The sequence below is a fragment of the Oreochromis aureus genome, linkage group 10 (genome assembly GCF_013358895.1).
Source record: "Oreochromis aureus strain Israel breed Guangdong linkage group 10, ZZ_aureus, whole genome shotgun sequence".
In the NCBI taxonomy this organism is placed as follows: Eukaryota; Metazoa; Chordata; class Actinopteri; order Cichliformes; family Cichlidae; genus Oreochromis; species Oreochromis aureus.
In genome coordinates, this window is record NC_052951.1 from 35002074 (window position 1) to 35017732 (window position 15659).

General features: G+C 44.3%; 3 protein-coding genes and 1 long non-coding RNA gene across 7 annotated transcripts; 1 reads left to right on the forward strand and 3 right to left on the reverse strand.

The window, feature by feature from the left end:
• Positions 1–859: 859 nt before the first annotated feature.
• nhp2 (NHP2 ribonucleoprotein homolog (yeast)) lies at positions 860–4112 on the reverse strand. Its single transcript, XM_031740501.2, has 4 exons — positions 3816–4112; positions 3126–3195; positions 2922–3027; positions 860–1261 (listed from the first exon to the last, which is right to left on the reverse strand). The coding sequence occupies exons 1-4, from the start codon at positions 3976–3978 to the stop codon at positions 1136–1138; spliced, it is 465 nt and encodes a 154-aa protein (XP_031596361.1). The 5' UTR covers positions 3979–4112; the 3' UTR covers positions 860–1135.
• Positions 4113–4533: 421 nt separating this feature from the next.
• LOC116320789 (cornifelin homolog B-like) lies at positions 4534–7988 on the reverse strand. 3 transcript variants are annotated; one of them, XM_039617985.1, is made up of 4 exons: positions 7926–7988; positions 6222–6331; positions 5307–5474; positions 4534–5208 (listed from the first exon to the last, which is right to left on the reverse strand). In XM_039617985.1, the coding sequence occupies exons 2-4, from the start codon at positions 6322–6324 to the stop codon at positions 5102–5104; spliced, it is 378 nt and encodes a 125-aa protein (XP_039473919.1). In that variant the 5' UTR covers positions 6325–6331; positions 7926–7988; the 3' UTR covers positions 4534–5101. The 3 variants fall into 3 exon arrangements, with proteins under 3 accessions (XP_039473919.1, XP_031596367.2, XP_031596366.2); XM_031740507.2 differs by having other exon boundaries at positions 4591–5208; positions 5320–5474; XM_031740506.2 differs by lacking the exon at positions 7926–7988 and adding an exon at positions 7170–7338 and having other exon boundaries at positions 4591–5208; positions 5320–5474.
• A 77-nt stretch (positions 7989–8065) lies between these two features.
• Positions 8066–11970, forward strand: LOC120442161. The gene is made up of 3 exons (XR_005614529.1): positions 8066–8878; positions 10577–10801; positions 11883–11970. It is a non-coding gene; the product is annotated as an uncharacterized LOC120442161 (long non-coding RNA).
• On the reverse strand, positions 9504–13499 carry LOC116320788 (hepatitis A virus cellular receptor 1 homolog). Of its 2 annotated transcripts, XM_039617984.1 has the most exons (8): positions 13372–13499; positions 12745–12804; positions 12463–12648; positions 12272–12334; positions 11893–11954; positions 11091–11163; positions 10430–10457; positions 9504–9895 (listed from the first exon to the last, which is right to left on the reverse strand). In XM_039617984.1, the coding sequence occupies exons 1-8, from the start codon at positions 13403–13405 to the stop codon at positions 9706–9708; spliced, it is 696 nt and encodes a 231-aa protein (XP_039473918.1). In that variant the 5' UTR covers positions 13406–13499; the 3' UTR covers positions 9504–9705. The 2 variants fall into 2 exon arrangements, with proteins under 2 accessions (XP_039473918.1, XP_031596365.1); XM_031740505.2 differs by having other exon boundaries at positions 12463–12804.
• Between the last annotated feature and the right edge of the window lie 2160 nt (positions 13500–15659).

Consider the following 15659-nt stretch of genomic DNA (forward strand, 5'->3'; position numbering starts at 1 on the left):
CTCTGGGAGCTGGTGGGATATTTAGTCGCGTTGTACAGGGTAGCGTGAATGGAGGTCTGTGAGGATGAAGCAGGTGTTGTCAAGAGTTTTTCTCTATGTTCCTTCATTGTTTGATCGTCACTTTGTGAGCGGTCTTCAAATGATTGAATAAATTTGTAGTGTTGCTCTGTGGTGCAGCTACGACACCGTAGCAAAGTTTCCACACTATGTCTACTTGATCCACGTCTGAGTCCGTGAACCCAAAATGTTTCCACACCACTGAAGTCGTTTTACCTCTTTTCAACCAGCGGCATTCTTTCTTCAGCAGCCGTTATCCTCTCCTCTCCAAATAACTTCTGCTTAGCTTTCCGAGCTTCCCTCGGGTCCTCTTAATTGTTGTGACGCGTGTTCGAAACGCAGAGAGGTGCGCTTGATTTGCCACACGGAGCAGCGCGAGAGGAGGAGCTAATTATCGGCTCATGTCATTTTTAATGATCGTTGAAAGCCCAGATCGTAATCACGATTAAAATTCGATCAATTGAGCAGCCCTAGAACAATGTAGATTTAAGTTCAGATTTTATGAAATGTAAAAAATAAAAATGTTGTAATAAATAATTTTTAGATCCTTTTGTTCATTTCAGCACGTCCTCGTCTAAATATAATAACTGAACCTGTTTCATTAAAGCTCACGTTCGTGTTTCACAGGTAACGTTTCAAACAGCTGTTAAGTCTCATTCTGAGGAAGCTTCAGTGCTTCCTTCATTGCCTCCTTTAGCTGAGGAGACACTGAAGCATCCTTTATGAAGGAGAGGAGACGACGTGATCCATCAAGTGTAAAAGTGAAGATGTTTGTGCGGCTGCAGGAACGAGTTCAGACGCGTCACAGCGTTAACGACTTTAATAAGAAAAAACAAAAACATCTGTGAAACATCTGCCTTTACAGTCCTGATCACAGATCAATACATCGATTATACTAAACATTTTTCACTCAAACATCAACATCGTTCTTTATCTGAAGTCTGTTTGGTCTGGATTTAAATCCTCCTGCTGGATTAGCCTAGCTTAGCACAAACACTGGCAGTGGATGGAAACTGTTAGCACAGCTGGAGGAAGAACTGTTCCTTTGGGGGTGGGGCTTATGAAGGGGGTGGGGGCTTCAGAGGGGTTTGGGCAGGCTGGAAACTTCCTCCAAGCACTCGTCATACGCTTCCTGGTAATCTTCATGAGGTTTGATGAGGATGACGCAGGTCGGCCTCTTCGAGCCCGCAGAGGAACCCAGGTCCTGGAACAGAGTTTCACAATAAGAGTCAGGAAATAAAAAAAGATTTTAAAGTCAGAACTTTCACTGCTATGCTGATGACACCCAGCTCTATCTATCCATGAAGCCAGGTAACACACACCAATTAGTTAAACTGCAGGAATGTCTTAAAGACATAAAGACCTGGATGGCCGCTAACTTTCTGCTTCTTAATTCAGATCAAACTGAGGTTATTGTACTCGGCCCTGAAAATCTTAGAAATATGGTATCTAAGCAGATTCTTCCTCTGGATGGCATTACCTTGGCCTCCAGTAACACTATGAGGAACCTTGGAGTCATTTTTGACCAGGACATGGTAAATGGTAAAATGGTAAATGGCCTGTATTTGTATAGCGCTTTTACTAGTCCCTAAGGACCCCAAAGCGCTTTACACATCCAGTCATCCACACATTCACACACTGGTGATGGCAAGCTACGTTGTAGCCACAGCCACCCTGGGGCGCACTGACAGAGGCGAGGCTGCCGGACACTGGCGCCACCGGGCCCTCTGACCACCACCAGCAGACAACAGGTGAAGTGTCTTGCCCAAGGACACAACGACCGAGACTGTCCCAGCCGGGGCTCGAACCGGCAACCTTCCGATTACAAGGCGAACTCCCAACTCTTGAGCCACGATCGCCCATCGACATGTCCTTCAACGCACATATTAAACAAATATGTAAGACTGCTTTCTTCCATTTGCGCAACATCTCTAAAATTAGAAATATCCTGTCTCAGAGTGATGCTGAAAAACTAGTTCATGCATTTATTACTTCCAGGCTGGACTACTGTAATTCATTATTATCAGGATGTCCTAAAAACTCCCTGAAAAGCCTGTTGTTGTGATTTGTTGCTGTATAAATAAAACTGAATTGGAAGCACACAGACTTTTCAAAATAAGAGAAATTATCCCAACACTAAAAGTCAGGAAATCACAAAAGATTTGAAAATAAGAGTCTGAAGCTGACGCGTGCTCACGTCTCACATGATCAGACGTTCGTTAGTTGATTGGCTGAAGCTCAGCAGGTCATCGACTAATCAGAAGGTTGGTGGTTTGATCTGCATGCAAGAAAGCTTTTCTACTGAAAACGTCTCGATGCACGCTCAATCATCCAGGTAAGTAAATCTGCAAAAGTTGATTCTGGACGTAGCGTTTTCAGTGGTGCTCATGGCCGCTGATCAGTGGTCATGAGAATTTGCATAATTATGATGAAGGAACTGACCTCCCAGCACATTGTTCCTTCAGTGGGCTGGTTTCAGTCATTATGCAAATGTACTGTTTATAAGATTGGGGAAACCTGCAGTCAGCTGAGACTGAAGAAGTCACCTGATGATGATGAAACCTTTCTCCCACTGAAAACATCCAGATGAACAGAATCAACTTTTGCTAAGCTGCTGTTACAGAGGGCGTGGCACACACAGCGCTCTGAGACACACTGGTGTCGACTGTTTGTGCGCGCAGTAACGTTTTCCTGCTGCGCTGAGGAGAGTGCAGCGAGCAGTGCACACACATGCTGTGTGAGCGGCGCTCTGCAAGCACAGACTGAGTTTCAGCCACGCCCATCCAACTTTCACAGAGCAACGCGTTCAGAGCCCGCCCCCATCAGGTGACAGACCTTCAGCACACCTGTCCACTGTCACTCACCACTTTAGACGGGATGTAGGCGTACGGCAGGCTTCTGTCCTCACACATGACGGGCAGGTGGCAGTAGACGTCGATGGGCAGCGTGTCGCCCGCCAGCACCACGATGCTGCAGACACATCAGAAACACATAAATACACCTGTGATCGTCACGAACACCTGGACACACCCGAGGATGTGCTGAAAGGTGCAGCAGCAGCGACTCACCCTTTCTCTCCTTTGTTGATGAACTTCTGAACTTCTTTGACTCCTCGTCGGATGTTCTTCACTTTGGCGGCTGGATGATAGAAGCAGAGACACATTAAACCAGACTCCAGTCAAAAACCTGCAGTTTTAAGCTCAAGTGCAACATGAAGGCTCTGCGCCTTCTTCAAGCCCAGACCAGCTGCAAACTGCATTTAAAGTCAGGAGGAGCACATCTGGATGTTTAAAGCTTTAACATCTGCAGTGTGAACACATCGTTCACATGATTCCCGACAACAAAAGTTCCCTCCCAAACCAAACTGTGAAGGAGATTTCCTCACATACTAAAAACACTTCTGCTAAGCATCAAAATAAAAGCACATGCAGCTGCCTTTTAAAACGCCCAGTGAAACCGGAAGCGGGTCTGACTGAACCTTTCACTGAGGATGAAGCTGTACAAACAGCCGCTGATTTTCCACAGAAAATTACCAATAGATTACAAACTGTGCATCTATAAGCGACGTGTTTACGGCCGAATTAACCAGAGGCTTCAAACGACTCGAACACTTTCTTATTTAAAGTCCTGCATCGACTCTAACAACTGCAGAGCAGAAAGAAATCGTTAAATTCGTGAATTTTTAAACAGAGTTCGGCGCCACAGAACAGTAATCTCCAACATTTCCCGGCCGTTAGCGGGATTCTTCTTCTTCTCACCTTTTTTCACGCATTTGTAGAGCTTCTTGCTGAGCTTTTTGGAGGCCAGCGGCTGAGCGATCGGGTTCAGGTGAGCGATCAGCTCCTGGTACGACCTCTCGGTGCCCCCGGTACCGGCTTCTTCTCCCTCCTCCGAAACTTTCTCCTTCTTCACCTTCGTCATTTTTGATCGATAATCACTGGTAATCGATACCCGTTTGATTGTTTTCTGCTCGGACTCCTGCCTGCTGATCACAACACGCTCACAGAAAAGACCCCACACGTGTTTCAAGCCTCTTTCTCTGCTGTTTGTGAAAACGCTGAACCACAACAGCGCCACCAGCGGCCCGGAGGGCAGCGGCAGCACCTCCCTTCAAAATAAAATACCAAACTTCATTTTTTAGGTTTAGTCAGAATTTTACTGACACTTCAGAAATAGTCAGCGTAAATATATATCTATATCTATGTTTATAAAGAGATAAATAATAACATTTAAAAAAGTGAAAGTTTAAGTGGAAAGTTTTGGATTCGGCAAGAAGGAAATAATTTCCCCCTAAAACCTAAAAACCAGCTTCACTGTGTGGACACTCGACAGTTTTCTTTCATTACATGAAGCTAACAAACAAACGCGCACTAAAATTAATTATTGCTCATCAGAATGATCTGAAGAGAGTTCGTTATTAATATTTCCTTATAAACTTAATGATCAGGTTTTATTGCAAAGTGACACGACAATAAAATGAAAAACTGCTAAATGAAAAGTAATGAATGCTTTTGATTCCACATACACAGACACATTATTCAGAGTATTTATTTAATTACATTTGATCTGGAAGAAATTAAAAAAAAGTTTAAATACAATTTCCATTTTTTAAAGTTAAAGGTTTTTATTTTGTCAGTATTGAATTTGGCTAGAAGCCAAACTTGAATTGTGTAAAATCATTTAAATGATTTCATGTAAATTCTGAATCCTGAAATCACCTTCCAAAGCTCACACGAACTGAATATTTGTGCATTGATTAAATATCAGATCTGAGCTGAGCTTCTCTCCACAGTCTCGATTCATCTTTAAGCTCAGTCACAAGCATGAATTTAATTTTAATGAATTTAAGCTAACAACCATTTAAATCGAGTAAACAGATGAACAACAGAACAAAACAACAGATTTGTTAAAAACAAATAAGTGATAAATGCAGTAAACACTGATGATCATTGATTATTGATTTCTGCTGGTGCGGAGCTGGGCTGTGACGGGCCGGTCTGGGGCAATGACTTCATGCTGATGACATCATCACTGGCTGATGATGTCACTGAACATGGTGGGGAGCTTCTGCTTCTTCATCTCGGTGGCCATTTGACACCAAACGCAGGGCAGACAGAAGGTGGAGCACAAACAGTCGGTGCAGAGATTCCCCTGAAACAAACAAACGAACGAACAAACAAAGTGAGCCACACTGGCTAACGTTAGCTTAGCGGCTGCTAACTCAAACCAAACGAGCGTCTCAGCGCCACCTCGTGGTCGTACTTTGATGCCGTAGCGCTGACGCAACGACACCCTGATGGACATCGTGATGGGATGGACGCAGCCGAACACGTCCAGCAGGGGGAGACAGAGACACTGACCGAACTGTTTGGTGGTTCGACAGGCGAAGCAGGGACAGCACCAGAAGGCAAAGCAGCCTGGGAACGACAGCAGACGACAAACACAATGTCAAAAACAAACTGAATAACAACATGAAACAAAGTAACACAAAAAACTGAAAAAAAAAGCAACAAATTGCAAACTATAAATAACAAAAATAAAAACAGCATCACTTCAGTTAAATGTTTAATATTACACAACAGGAATGAATTAATTTCTTTATAATTGATTAAAAAGTTCAATCATAAAATATGATTTTGTTTTCTTCTGTTTAACAAATAAACGTATTGTTTACACTTGCAGTCGCTACTTAGGTTCAGACGATGTGTTTGTTTTTTAAAGATGTGAGTAAAACCAAGCCAACATCAGCTGATGTGTTAGTCTTTGGATGGATTCACGTCACACACACTGATGATAATTTGATGCTTTTTGAATGGAGTTTGGTGCAGAGCCTTAGCAGCTGTGGGACATTTTTAGGTTTAAACAGATTCAGTCTGAATGAATGAACATGTGACCTCAGCGCTCTTTATTTTCTGATGTATTTAAAACAATAAACTTATTTAAAATCAAAGGAAAACAGATGACAGCTGATGTTGTCTCTGTGAAAACTGATAAATTAAAGAACAAGTCTGTTTGTCTATGTTCAATTAGATTCTTATAATAATTCTTATGAGCTGTTAAAGCGTCAGCTGCATGCTCGTGTCCAGCTGTTAGTCTGGTCCCGAGTGTCGGTGTGGGATCAGTAAAGTCCGCTCTGATTGGATGAAGTGTGTGTGTTACTCTACATTGCTTCTTGTCATCGCAGCAGTCGCAGATCCCTGAAGCCCAATCAGCTTCCAGCGAGGAAACAAAGAGCTGCTGAGGCTGCGTCATCACCGGCTGGCTCATTGTTCACCTGACGACACACAAACACCTGGACTCAGTCACACCTGTGGCACCCGGTCGTTAGTGATCAGCTGTTTGCAGCAGACAGCTCAGTGAAGATTCCAGTTAGTGAAAGTTATAAAGGTCATTTATTAACAGATTCCATAATCATCACAAGTGTGCATTAGTACAAGTTATTCACATGGGTCACTGCCTCCCTGAGTTAGCAGGGTAAAGGTCAAAGTTCAAAGTTCATGACAGGACATGAGAAAAAGATCGAATCCTCTCCTAGAGTTAGGGTGAGGAGCTCCAACCTGAACCGCTGCTCCACATCGAGAGGAGCCAGTCGAGGAGGTTTGGGCTCCTGCTGGGCGTTTGAAGCACGTCGTACTGACGGAGGCCCCAGGACAGAGCCGGGATCACAGCTCCTGGCTGGTGTGAGCGAGGGAAGCCTGGGCTTAGACAGCTGCTGCCACGATCCGGACACAGGTGGCAGGAAATGAATGGATGGAAAAGTATGGCGTGGTTGGAAGAGCTGCCAGGTGAAAGAGCACGCCAGCTTGACTTAGGTTTGCAAAGCTGCACCTGAACCAAAGATCAGAGCTCAGAGAGCTGTGCATGGATGCTGCGACCCTCAATGACCTTCAGCTGTAAAGAAGAGTGGACCAAAACTCGTTCACAGAGATGTGACGCACTGATAAAGTCCCACAGAAACCAGCACTGAGACTTTATCTACAAACTGCACTGTTACAGGAATGCAGAGAGCCGCGTGAGCAACGGGAGAAACAACAACAAGAAACATCCGAGAAAGTCGGCACTAACAGCGCGACGCAGCCACAGAGGAGAGAAGATGTACAGTAGAAACAAACCTCCACGGTCCAAAGAGTCAGGTCCACTTCCTGTTATTTTGAAATGATCACGCAGCTATCACGAGTTCAAGCTTTTACTTTGATATTTTACAAACAGGAAATATGAGGTTACGTTAAACTATGTACACAATTCACACAAACAACATTAAAGTCTTATCAAATCCAAATGTTGCTGCTGAGTTTTGAGAAAACATGAAGCTTGAGGTGTAACTGAGTTCTCATCACCGTCTACACCAGGACTCGAGTGTCCTTGATCCAGCACAGCTGATTTAAATGACTAAATTATCTCCTCAACGTGTCCTGAAGTTCTCCAGAGGCCTGGTAATGAACGAATCATGTGATTCAGGTGTGCTGACCCAGAGTGAGAACTACAGAGAATCCCCCCCGTTTGTATCCTGTGGACGCAGTGAGGACAAATGAAAATACCAAATATTTCATCACACGCTCTACAGTCATCATCACCAAGCCAAGACTGGGATCAGTGGATGTACACAGACATGGGTAAAATAAGACAATATTTGCATGGAGTTTGGTGTGGAGTTCCACCAGCTGCTCAGGGAACAATTTAAAGGTATAACAACAACATTCATGTGAGGCAACGTGACAGGAATGTTAGATTAACTGTTTCAAACCATCAAAGAGCAGCAGACCCACAAACCAGCCAACAAACACACACACAAACCAACAAACCCAGCTGCTGCGACTGAAACCTGAACAATAATGAGATGATATAAAAGCAGAGTGTGATCATCTTACCTGTGTGACTGATGTGGTCGCTCTGATTGGAGAGATGAAGGTTTCGGATAAACCTGATGAACGAGTTCAGGTGGGCGGAGCCTGCTGACTCACCTGCATACTTTTAGATTTAATACATAAATCTGTGGAGAGGTCTCATCTCGTTCATTTAAAATGTGTTAAAAACAAGTTTGATTATTTAGTTAAACTGGTTGAGACATTTGTAATGCAGTTTAACATAAACTGTTGCATTAGTCAGTGCTGAGTGTAACGTGTTATCATCACTCACTACGTTACTATAATCACATTCTCAGTAATGCAGTAAAGTGATGCATTTCATTACTGCAGGACGGACAGCAGAGCAGCAGTGCAGCCACACAGCTGTGCACGTGACTTTTATGCCATTGCTCAAAAGGATGAGAGCGCGATGGTAAAATGGAGACTGCTCCAGGACAGAAGCAGCAGCACTGCTAACACAACTCATGATGTCCGATGGCTCTTCAGTCCAAGACTCTATTTTAGCATCATTTATCAATTCTGAATGTTTTGGGAAAAAGTTTTATTAAAAGCTTTGTTTAAATGCTGTTACTATGGAGAACACACCCGGACAACAGTTTCAATTCTTTTGTCCTCCAGGCCTGCAGCTCTACACTCGCTGTCTTTGGATCTGTCCCCCCTTCCATATTTGACATAATAGTATGATCCTAGTGTGTCTTTGCATGTGATTGGCTGCACGGTGTGCCCATCAGTACAAAGCACCGCCTGCCTGCATGGGCTCTCATCAGGGCTGAGCAGCAGGTGCTGAACACTCTGCTCTCCCTGAGGAGTCTGCTGTTATGAACGACACATCAGCAGATCGCCTGTTTGCAGACATCTGCAGACAGCATGCTAATGCTAAGCTAACGCTAAGCTAGCCACACACCCAGTGATGTATGCAGACTCCAGCACAGCAGCCAGAGCCTGAACTTCACCAGGTAACAGTCAGGCTGCTGTTTCTACAGTAGAATCACCATGGCGACCGCCTCTCTGTGCTGAGAGAGGCGGTGAGTCCTCACGAGGAGTTTGTGTCGGTGCGTGTAGCCTCAGGTTTACAGTTTATTATGAGACCATGTGTTTCGGGTCATTTTACAGAGACATGAAAGTAACAAACACACTGCATTACATTTAAGGAACAAGTAATGTGTAATAGATTACTTTATAGTCACACTGTAGTTTGAGTAAATGTAGAGTATGCAGTGGAAGGAGCTGAATATTTGTAAGACATATTTAGATTATTTTAATGCATAAAACATAATAATTTAATAAAGTATATTTTTTATATTTGTAGAGAGAGGCAGAGCCAACATGTGTCAAAAACAAGAATGTTGTACTTTATATGAGATGTGCCAAAAATTATTAGTATGATTATAGTGATTAAGTCACTAACGGGCACCTTTGGGGTTATTTACCACCAGTGCACAGGTGTGTCTGTAACTGCAGTTCAGTCATTTGGCCACCAGGGGGCCACCTGGAGCAGTAAACTGACTCCATCCTCAGAGAAAATGAAGGATGAAAAACTAACAGATACAAAAACTCTGATCAAAGAAGTTCAAAAAGATTTTCAAGTATTTTATTAAATCTGAGAAAAACCTGAAATCACACCAAATCTTTCACAATAAGAGCTCATTCGTATTTACATGTTAGTCTGTTAACCACCTGCTGCCTACAGACCCTCCCACCTGAGGGAGATTTACCACCTGAAGCTCTCTGATTGGACAGAAATGAAGGCACAGCTCTGGCTCAAACTCTAGAAAGGCTGTTGTTATTTCATCTTCAGCCTCGGCAGCTGAGTGGGCGGAGCCTCAGAGCTGCAGAGGTAGTTCTCATATACGCCTTCGCTGCCGCTGATGTGGTACACGCCGTCCCCGGTGGAGCTTTCGCTGTGAAGCTGCACAGCAGACGACGTGGAGCTGAACCGGGCCGAGGTGTCGAACTGCTGAAACTTCTGAGGCCTGAGACACGAGAGCCGGGAGTCAGCTGTCAGCTGCTTTACTCTGGTTATTTATCATTATTATTAAATGTCTTCATAGTTACTTCCTGTACAGAATAAAAGACTTCCTGTGGAGAAGCTCCAGACTCATTTGTAGGATTCATTAAAGGTGCTAAACTTTCAGAGAAATTTGTAGAAACTATGTTGACTTGAAATTGGAAAATAAACTGCAGAAAAACCATCAGTGGAGCGACCGTTAAAATAACGAGCGGGCTGCAGGCGCAGCTGCATGAAGACGCTTAAAGGGTCTGAAGCTCGCTGCTCAGTTTCCGCTCATTTGAAATCGGCTGTGTGGTTTGTGGTTTTGGACACATCTGGTTTCAGTCTGAGCGCGTGTGAAGACGTTATGATGAAGGTGTATCGACAGACTGAAGGCTGAGAAATCATGAAGGTTAAAGGCTCATAGATGTCGTCCTTCAGTGCTGTCAATGATCGAGGCGCTGAGCCGGGTCATTTATTCAGGAGACACAAAGAAGAAGTTCATGATCATACTCACCGTCTGCAGAGCAGCTTCAGGCCTCCTGCTGCAGAGACACAGAGGACAGAGCAGACGTGAGCTGTAGCCGACCTCATGCAACATTTTAAAACCTGTCACATTTTCATAAATCCAGTCTGTTAGTGACCCGTGCGTCTCTCCCTGCAGGTCTGCCTGCTGCACCCGCCATCTACCAACCACAGAGCTGCCGTGACACGCACACTGCGACCGAGCTTCAGCTGTGCGAGCTTCTGTCAGAACCAGAATCATTACTGATCATTACAGTTACTTTGATGGGAAGTTGGAACGTGTCATACATGGAGTCACGAGTGTTGAAACTGAACAGGATGGATGTTTATCTCTGCTGGAAGACGATCCTGGCATCAGACGAAGGTGAAAACACATCAGGCTCAGTGCAGAACTAAAACTTTGTTTTGGCTTCAGAGTTTCACACTCGCTGGATGTGAAACTTGTTTGATTAACACAATAACAGAACTGAAATGTTTTCCATCTCTGATCATCTGAAGTTACGTCAGCTGATGGATCAGAGGGCGTCACCCACAGCATTCAGTGTCGTCTTTAAATCCATCACAGCTGATCAGTAACATCAGAAACAGCAGTGGGTCAAACATGTAACACAGCTGTGGCGAGCGAGCTGCTGTTGCGGCCGTGAAGAACTCACCGACGATAAGCAGCAACACCGAACCCAGCAGCACGTAGAACATAACGCCCGTCAGAGCTCCGCCCTCCTGCTTCTGCAGACACACAAACACGCATCATAGATGTGACGGTTTAACACGTCACACGTCTGTGCAGATTAGCAACACATGAGCAGCAGACTGCACTGAACCAAAAACAACCCGTTTATTAGAGCTGATCCAAAACAACAAAAAGGCAAAGAAACAAAATCCAGAGCAGGAACTGAGGGCAGGACTATTTATACACAGACCAGGTAATCAGGACGCTCACGCTAATAACATAATCACGACTCAGATGCCAGACTACTACATCCATAATGAAATCTCTGGAACCTTCGGTGGCTCGTACCCTGGGGGGGGGGGGCGGGGCAGTAGTAGCAGTAACCTCGATAACATGACAAAATTATAACCAGAACCAAAGACTGAAAGCACTGAACGTCCAAACTCAACAAATCAAAAGCATCAAATAATAAACGAACACCAAACTCTTAGCCCGCCGTCCTCTGCCTCCGTTTTCAGCTGATATCCGGCCCCTGATGACAGGATGTGAATGGATTCAGTTTGATTTAAGGACCTTTCATTAGTACATGTGTAGTTATAGACACCCTGAAGCCACAGCTGTTTGTGCACATCACTCTGACTCTGTCCTTTGGGGACGCTCACATGGATCCTGCTGCTGGTACTCAGAGGAGAGACTTCTACAAACAGCTTCACTCTCTCCAACATTAGACACACCTGACATCAATATAACAGGTTACTCATTCTGTTTCCCACAGGATCTCTCACCTTGCTGCCGCTCGTCACACTGTGGGAGGAAGTCAGGAGGCTTTCTGTGGAGGTCAGGTGACCTGCAGGATGAGGAAGTGAAAGCAGATGCTTTAAAGGGAGTTTCAGCAGCAGCCCGACACTTTAACCTGCTGATGCTGTATCACAGACACACTGGTAGCCTGATGTCACAGCATCACTGGGACCATCATCACGTGACGACTAATAAAGTTTACTCCACAGAAATGCTGTCGTTTGTTTGTGTGTCACTGACCAAAGATCAAGAATAAGGAGGAAATGATGGGTTTAAGCTGAAAGACCTGGTTTCATGTGCAGATTTGTTGTGAGCCGGACGAGTGTGCAGCGTGTTATAAACTACAAACAGCTTTGAATCGGTCACCTTCAGTCTGAGAGGCCACGGTGGTCTTTGTCGTCGAGGCCGTTGACGTGTGAATTTGTGGAGCTGAAACAGACCGTTGTGCAGACACGAACTCGTCACAGTCATGAATATAAAAGTTCAGGCAGACAGTTTAAAGTCTGAGAATCAAATGGAGCGAGTGGATTCTGCTGTTCTCACAGCTGCAGACTCACCCGGGACAACAGTCAGATCGATGTAAAGCTTCTCGTCGTTGAACGGCCCGGGTATATGCACCCTGCAGCCGTATCGTCCAGCGTCTCCCTCTGTCAGGCTCTTTATGGTCAGAGAGACGTCTCCGTCCTCCAGTCGGCCCAGCAGCTGATACCTGCTGGAAGCTCTGGTTAACACTTTGTCTCCATCTGTGGAGATCAGCTGATTGGAGCACTTGTTGATCGGTATTTCTCCTCGCTGCCAGCACACTTCCACAGCGCCGTGATATTTCCTGTCATACTTACAGGGCAGAGTGACGTCCTGACCTGTGTGACCTTTGACCCTGCTGCTGTCACATTCACAGACTGGAAACAGAAACACAGGAAAACTTTGTTACATCAGATCCAAACTGCTCAGGGCTCAGATCAGGTCAGCGTCTCGTCATCTTCACTGGTTTCACTGGTTCCAGTAAACTCAGCTGTGCAGCCTGGGCCATCTCACACAGCATTACAAAGTCTCAGCATCATCGGCCGTGTTTGTCCTGACAGACACATCAACAGGTGAGACTCACGCTCGGCCCTTCACACGTTTCTATAAAAGCATTTTCATTCAGACTGAGCTCGAGCGCTCTGCAGACAGAGTCACGTAACCAGCGCTCCTCTGTGGTGCCAGCGCCACTGTCAGCTGACCTACACATTACAGAACAGAGACCAACACGAGAACAGAAAGCAGCACAGACCTGATGGCTCTGCTTTAATGCTCTTAGTAACGACTGAGAGACAGGAAGCTGCTCACAGTCAGAGACACTTAGAGATCTGCTCATCTGGATTTAAGGTTTTACAGACAAAACTGAAGCAGAGGAAAGACACACACACACACACACACACACACACACACACACACACACACACACACACACACACAGCAGTTACCTGTGAGCAGAGCGAGCAGCAGCGTGAGCTTCATGACGGAGCTGAATGAGTCTCAGAGCAGCTCCAACAGCTGCTGACGGCCACCACAGCTGCACGCTGCAAGAAATGAAGTGACGTGTAAAAACCAGCACCACACGCTGCTGCGACAGGAACATCCTACACACACACACAGCAGGCAGGGACCAATCAGAGAGCAGCTCTCTGTTTACGCACACACAATGATGTCACGAAAGTACATTTTAAAAAAGGGCTCTGCAAACATGGCCAATCACGTTCATTCTGATGATCTGCAGAATAATTTGGACACAAAACAAAAACCTGCAGACGTCACTGCACAGACAGTGTGGACCCTCTGTGGGATCTGATCTTTGAATAACCGCACACCACACTGTGGTTTGTTTACTTCCACAGCACGTCTGGTAGAATCAACAGCAGAGAGCAGTCATAGCTCAGGTCTGAGAACAGAAGACAACTTCCACAAACCAAAGCACCAATGAAACGAGAAGTAACACAGGCTGACCGAGAATAGCCTGATTTTCATTTTAATACATAAAAATATTAATTTCACAGTACTCGATACAGTTATAGATCCAGAGGGCAGATTCTTAATCATTAAACTATCTATACTTGATAAAAAGCTATGTATTTTAAGTGTATATGGTCCAAATGTTGATGATCCCTCATTCTTTCACGGTTTTTTCAGTGCACTCTCTGAACACTTAGATGGCACACTTGTTCTTGGAGGCGACCTCAACCTTGGACTAAATGAAGAAATGGATAGGCTCAATACAGCAGGAACTCAGCGTAATTGGCAGTCCACAAATATAATCAAACAGTATATGAGCGACTTTGGTCTTTGCGATGCATGGCGCTCCCTTCACCCCACCAGTAAGGAATATACTTTTTCTCACATGTTCATCACTCCCCTACTCGTCTGGATTATTTTTTGGTCAGCAGCTCACTGCTGAGTGACATTTCAGACACTGAGATTCACCCTATAGCTGTCAGCGATCATGCTCCTGTATCTTTAACACTAATGCACAAGAATAATACTACGCCAAGTAAAAACTGGAGATTTAATACATCACTGCTTAAAGATGAAGACTTTATTAAATATTTTAAAAAAGAATGGACTCTATATTTAGACTATAATGATAGCTAAAAATAAATAAAGAAAAAACAACTATAGGTGCTGTTCAAGATTCATCTGGGAACACAATATATGACCAGAAACAAATAAACAACATTTTCAGGGATTTCTATAAAACGTTGTATTCACCACAAATAAACCCATCTAAAAAGGAAATTGATCAGTTTTTAGACAACATAACTCTTCCAAAATTAATAGACAAGCAATGGCACTGGATTTGCCACTGACGCCAGGTGAACTCCAGGAAGCCCTGATAAGTATGCCCAATAATAAGGCTCCAGGTCCAGACGGCTTTCCTGCAGAATTCTACAAAGAATTCTGGACGATTCTAGCACCAGTTTTTTACAGAACGTTGTTGGAAATCAAAGAAAATGGCAGACTTCCATCAAATATGAATTCTGCAAACATTAATCTCCTGCTAAAACCAGGCAAAGACCCTGTATATCCCTCAAGGTCAAAGGAATTTGATGTTTCACCTCTCATCCGAAAAGCTTCTCGGATGAGAGGTGAAACGTCTTCAAGCAACTTAAAGAAGTCCAGACGCTTTTCTTTGCCAATTCCTTTGACTACGATGACCTGGATGACTGACAACCTTCACAGACAGATATTTCCCTCAAGCTATTGTCCAATATCCCTTATAAATGTAGACCTCAAAATAATCTGCAAAGCTCTCTCGAAGAGACTAGAGAAAATAACCCCCCTCTTAATTCATCCTGACCAAACTGGTTTCATAAAAGGTCGGCACTCATCAACAAATACACGTAGAAAAAGCGTTTGACAGAGTTAACTGGAAATTTCTATTTGCAACTTTACACAAATTTGGTTTTGGATCTTCTTTCATTAACTGGTTAAAAATATTATATAATTCCCCAACAGCTTGTGTCAAAACAAATGACCAGACATCCTCCAGCTTCTGTCTCCTGAGGGGCACCAGGCAGGGATGCCCACTCTCCCCTTCACTGTTTGCAATTTTTATTGAACTACTAGCAGCAGCATTTAGACAGAATACAGGAATTAAGGGCATAAAATGCAAGAACGTGGAACATAAAATCAGCCTTTATGCGGATGATGTGTTACTCTTTCTCCAAAATTCACAAACCAATATCTCTGGGGTGATTGAATTGATAAACTCTTTTGC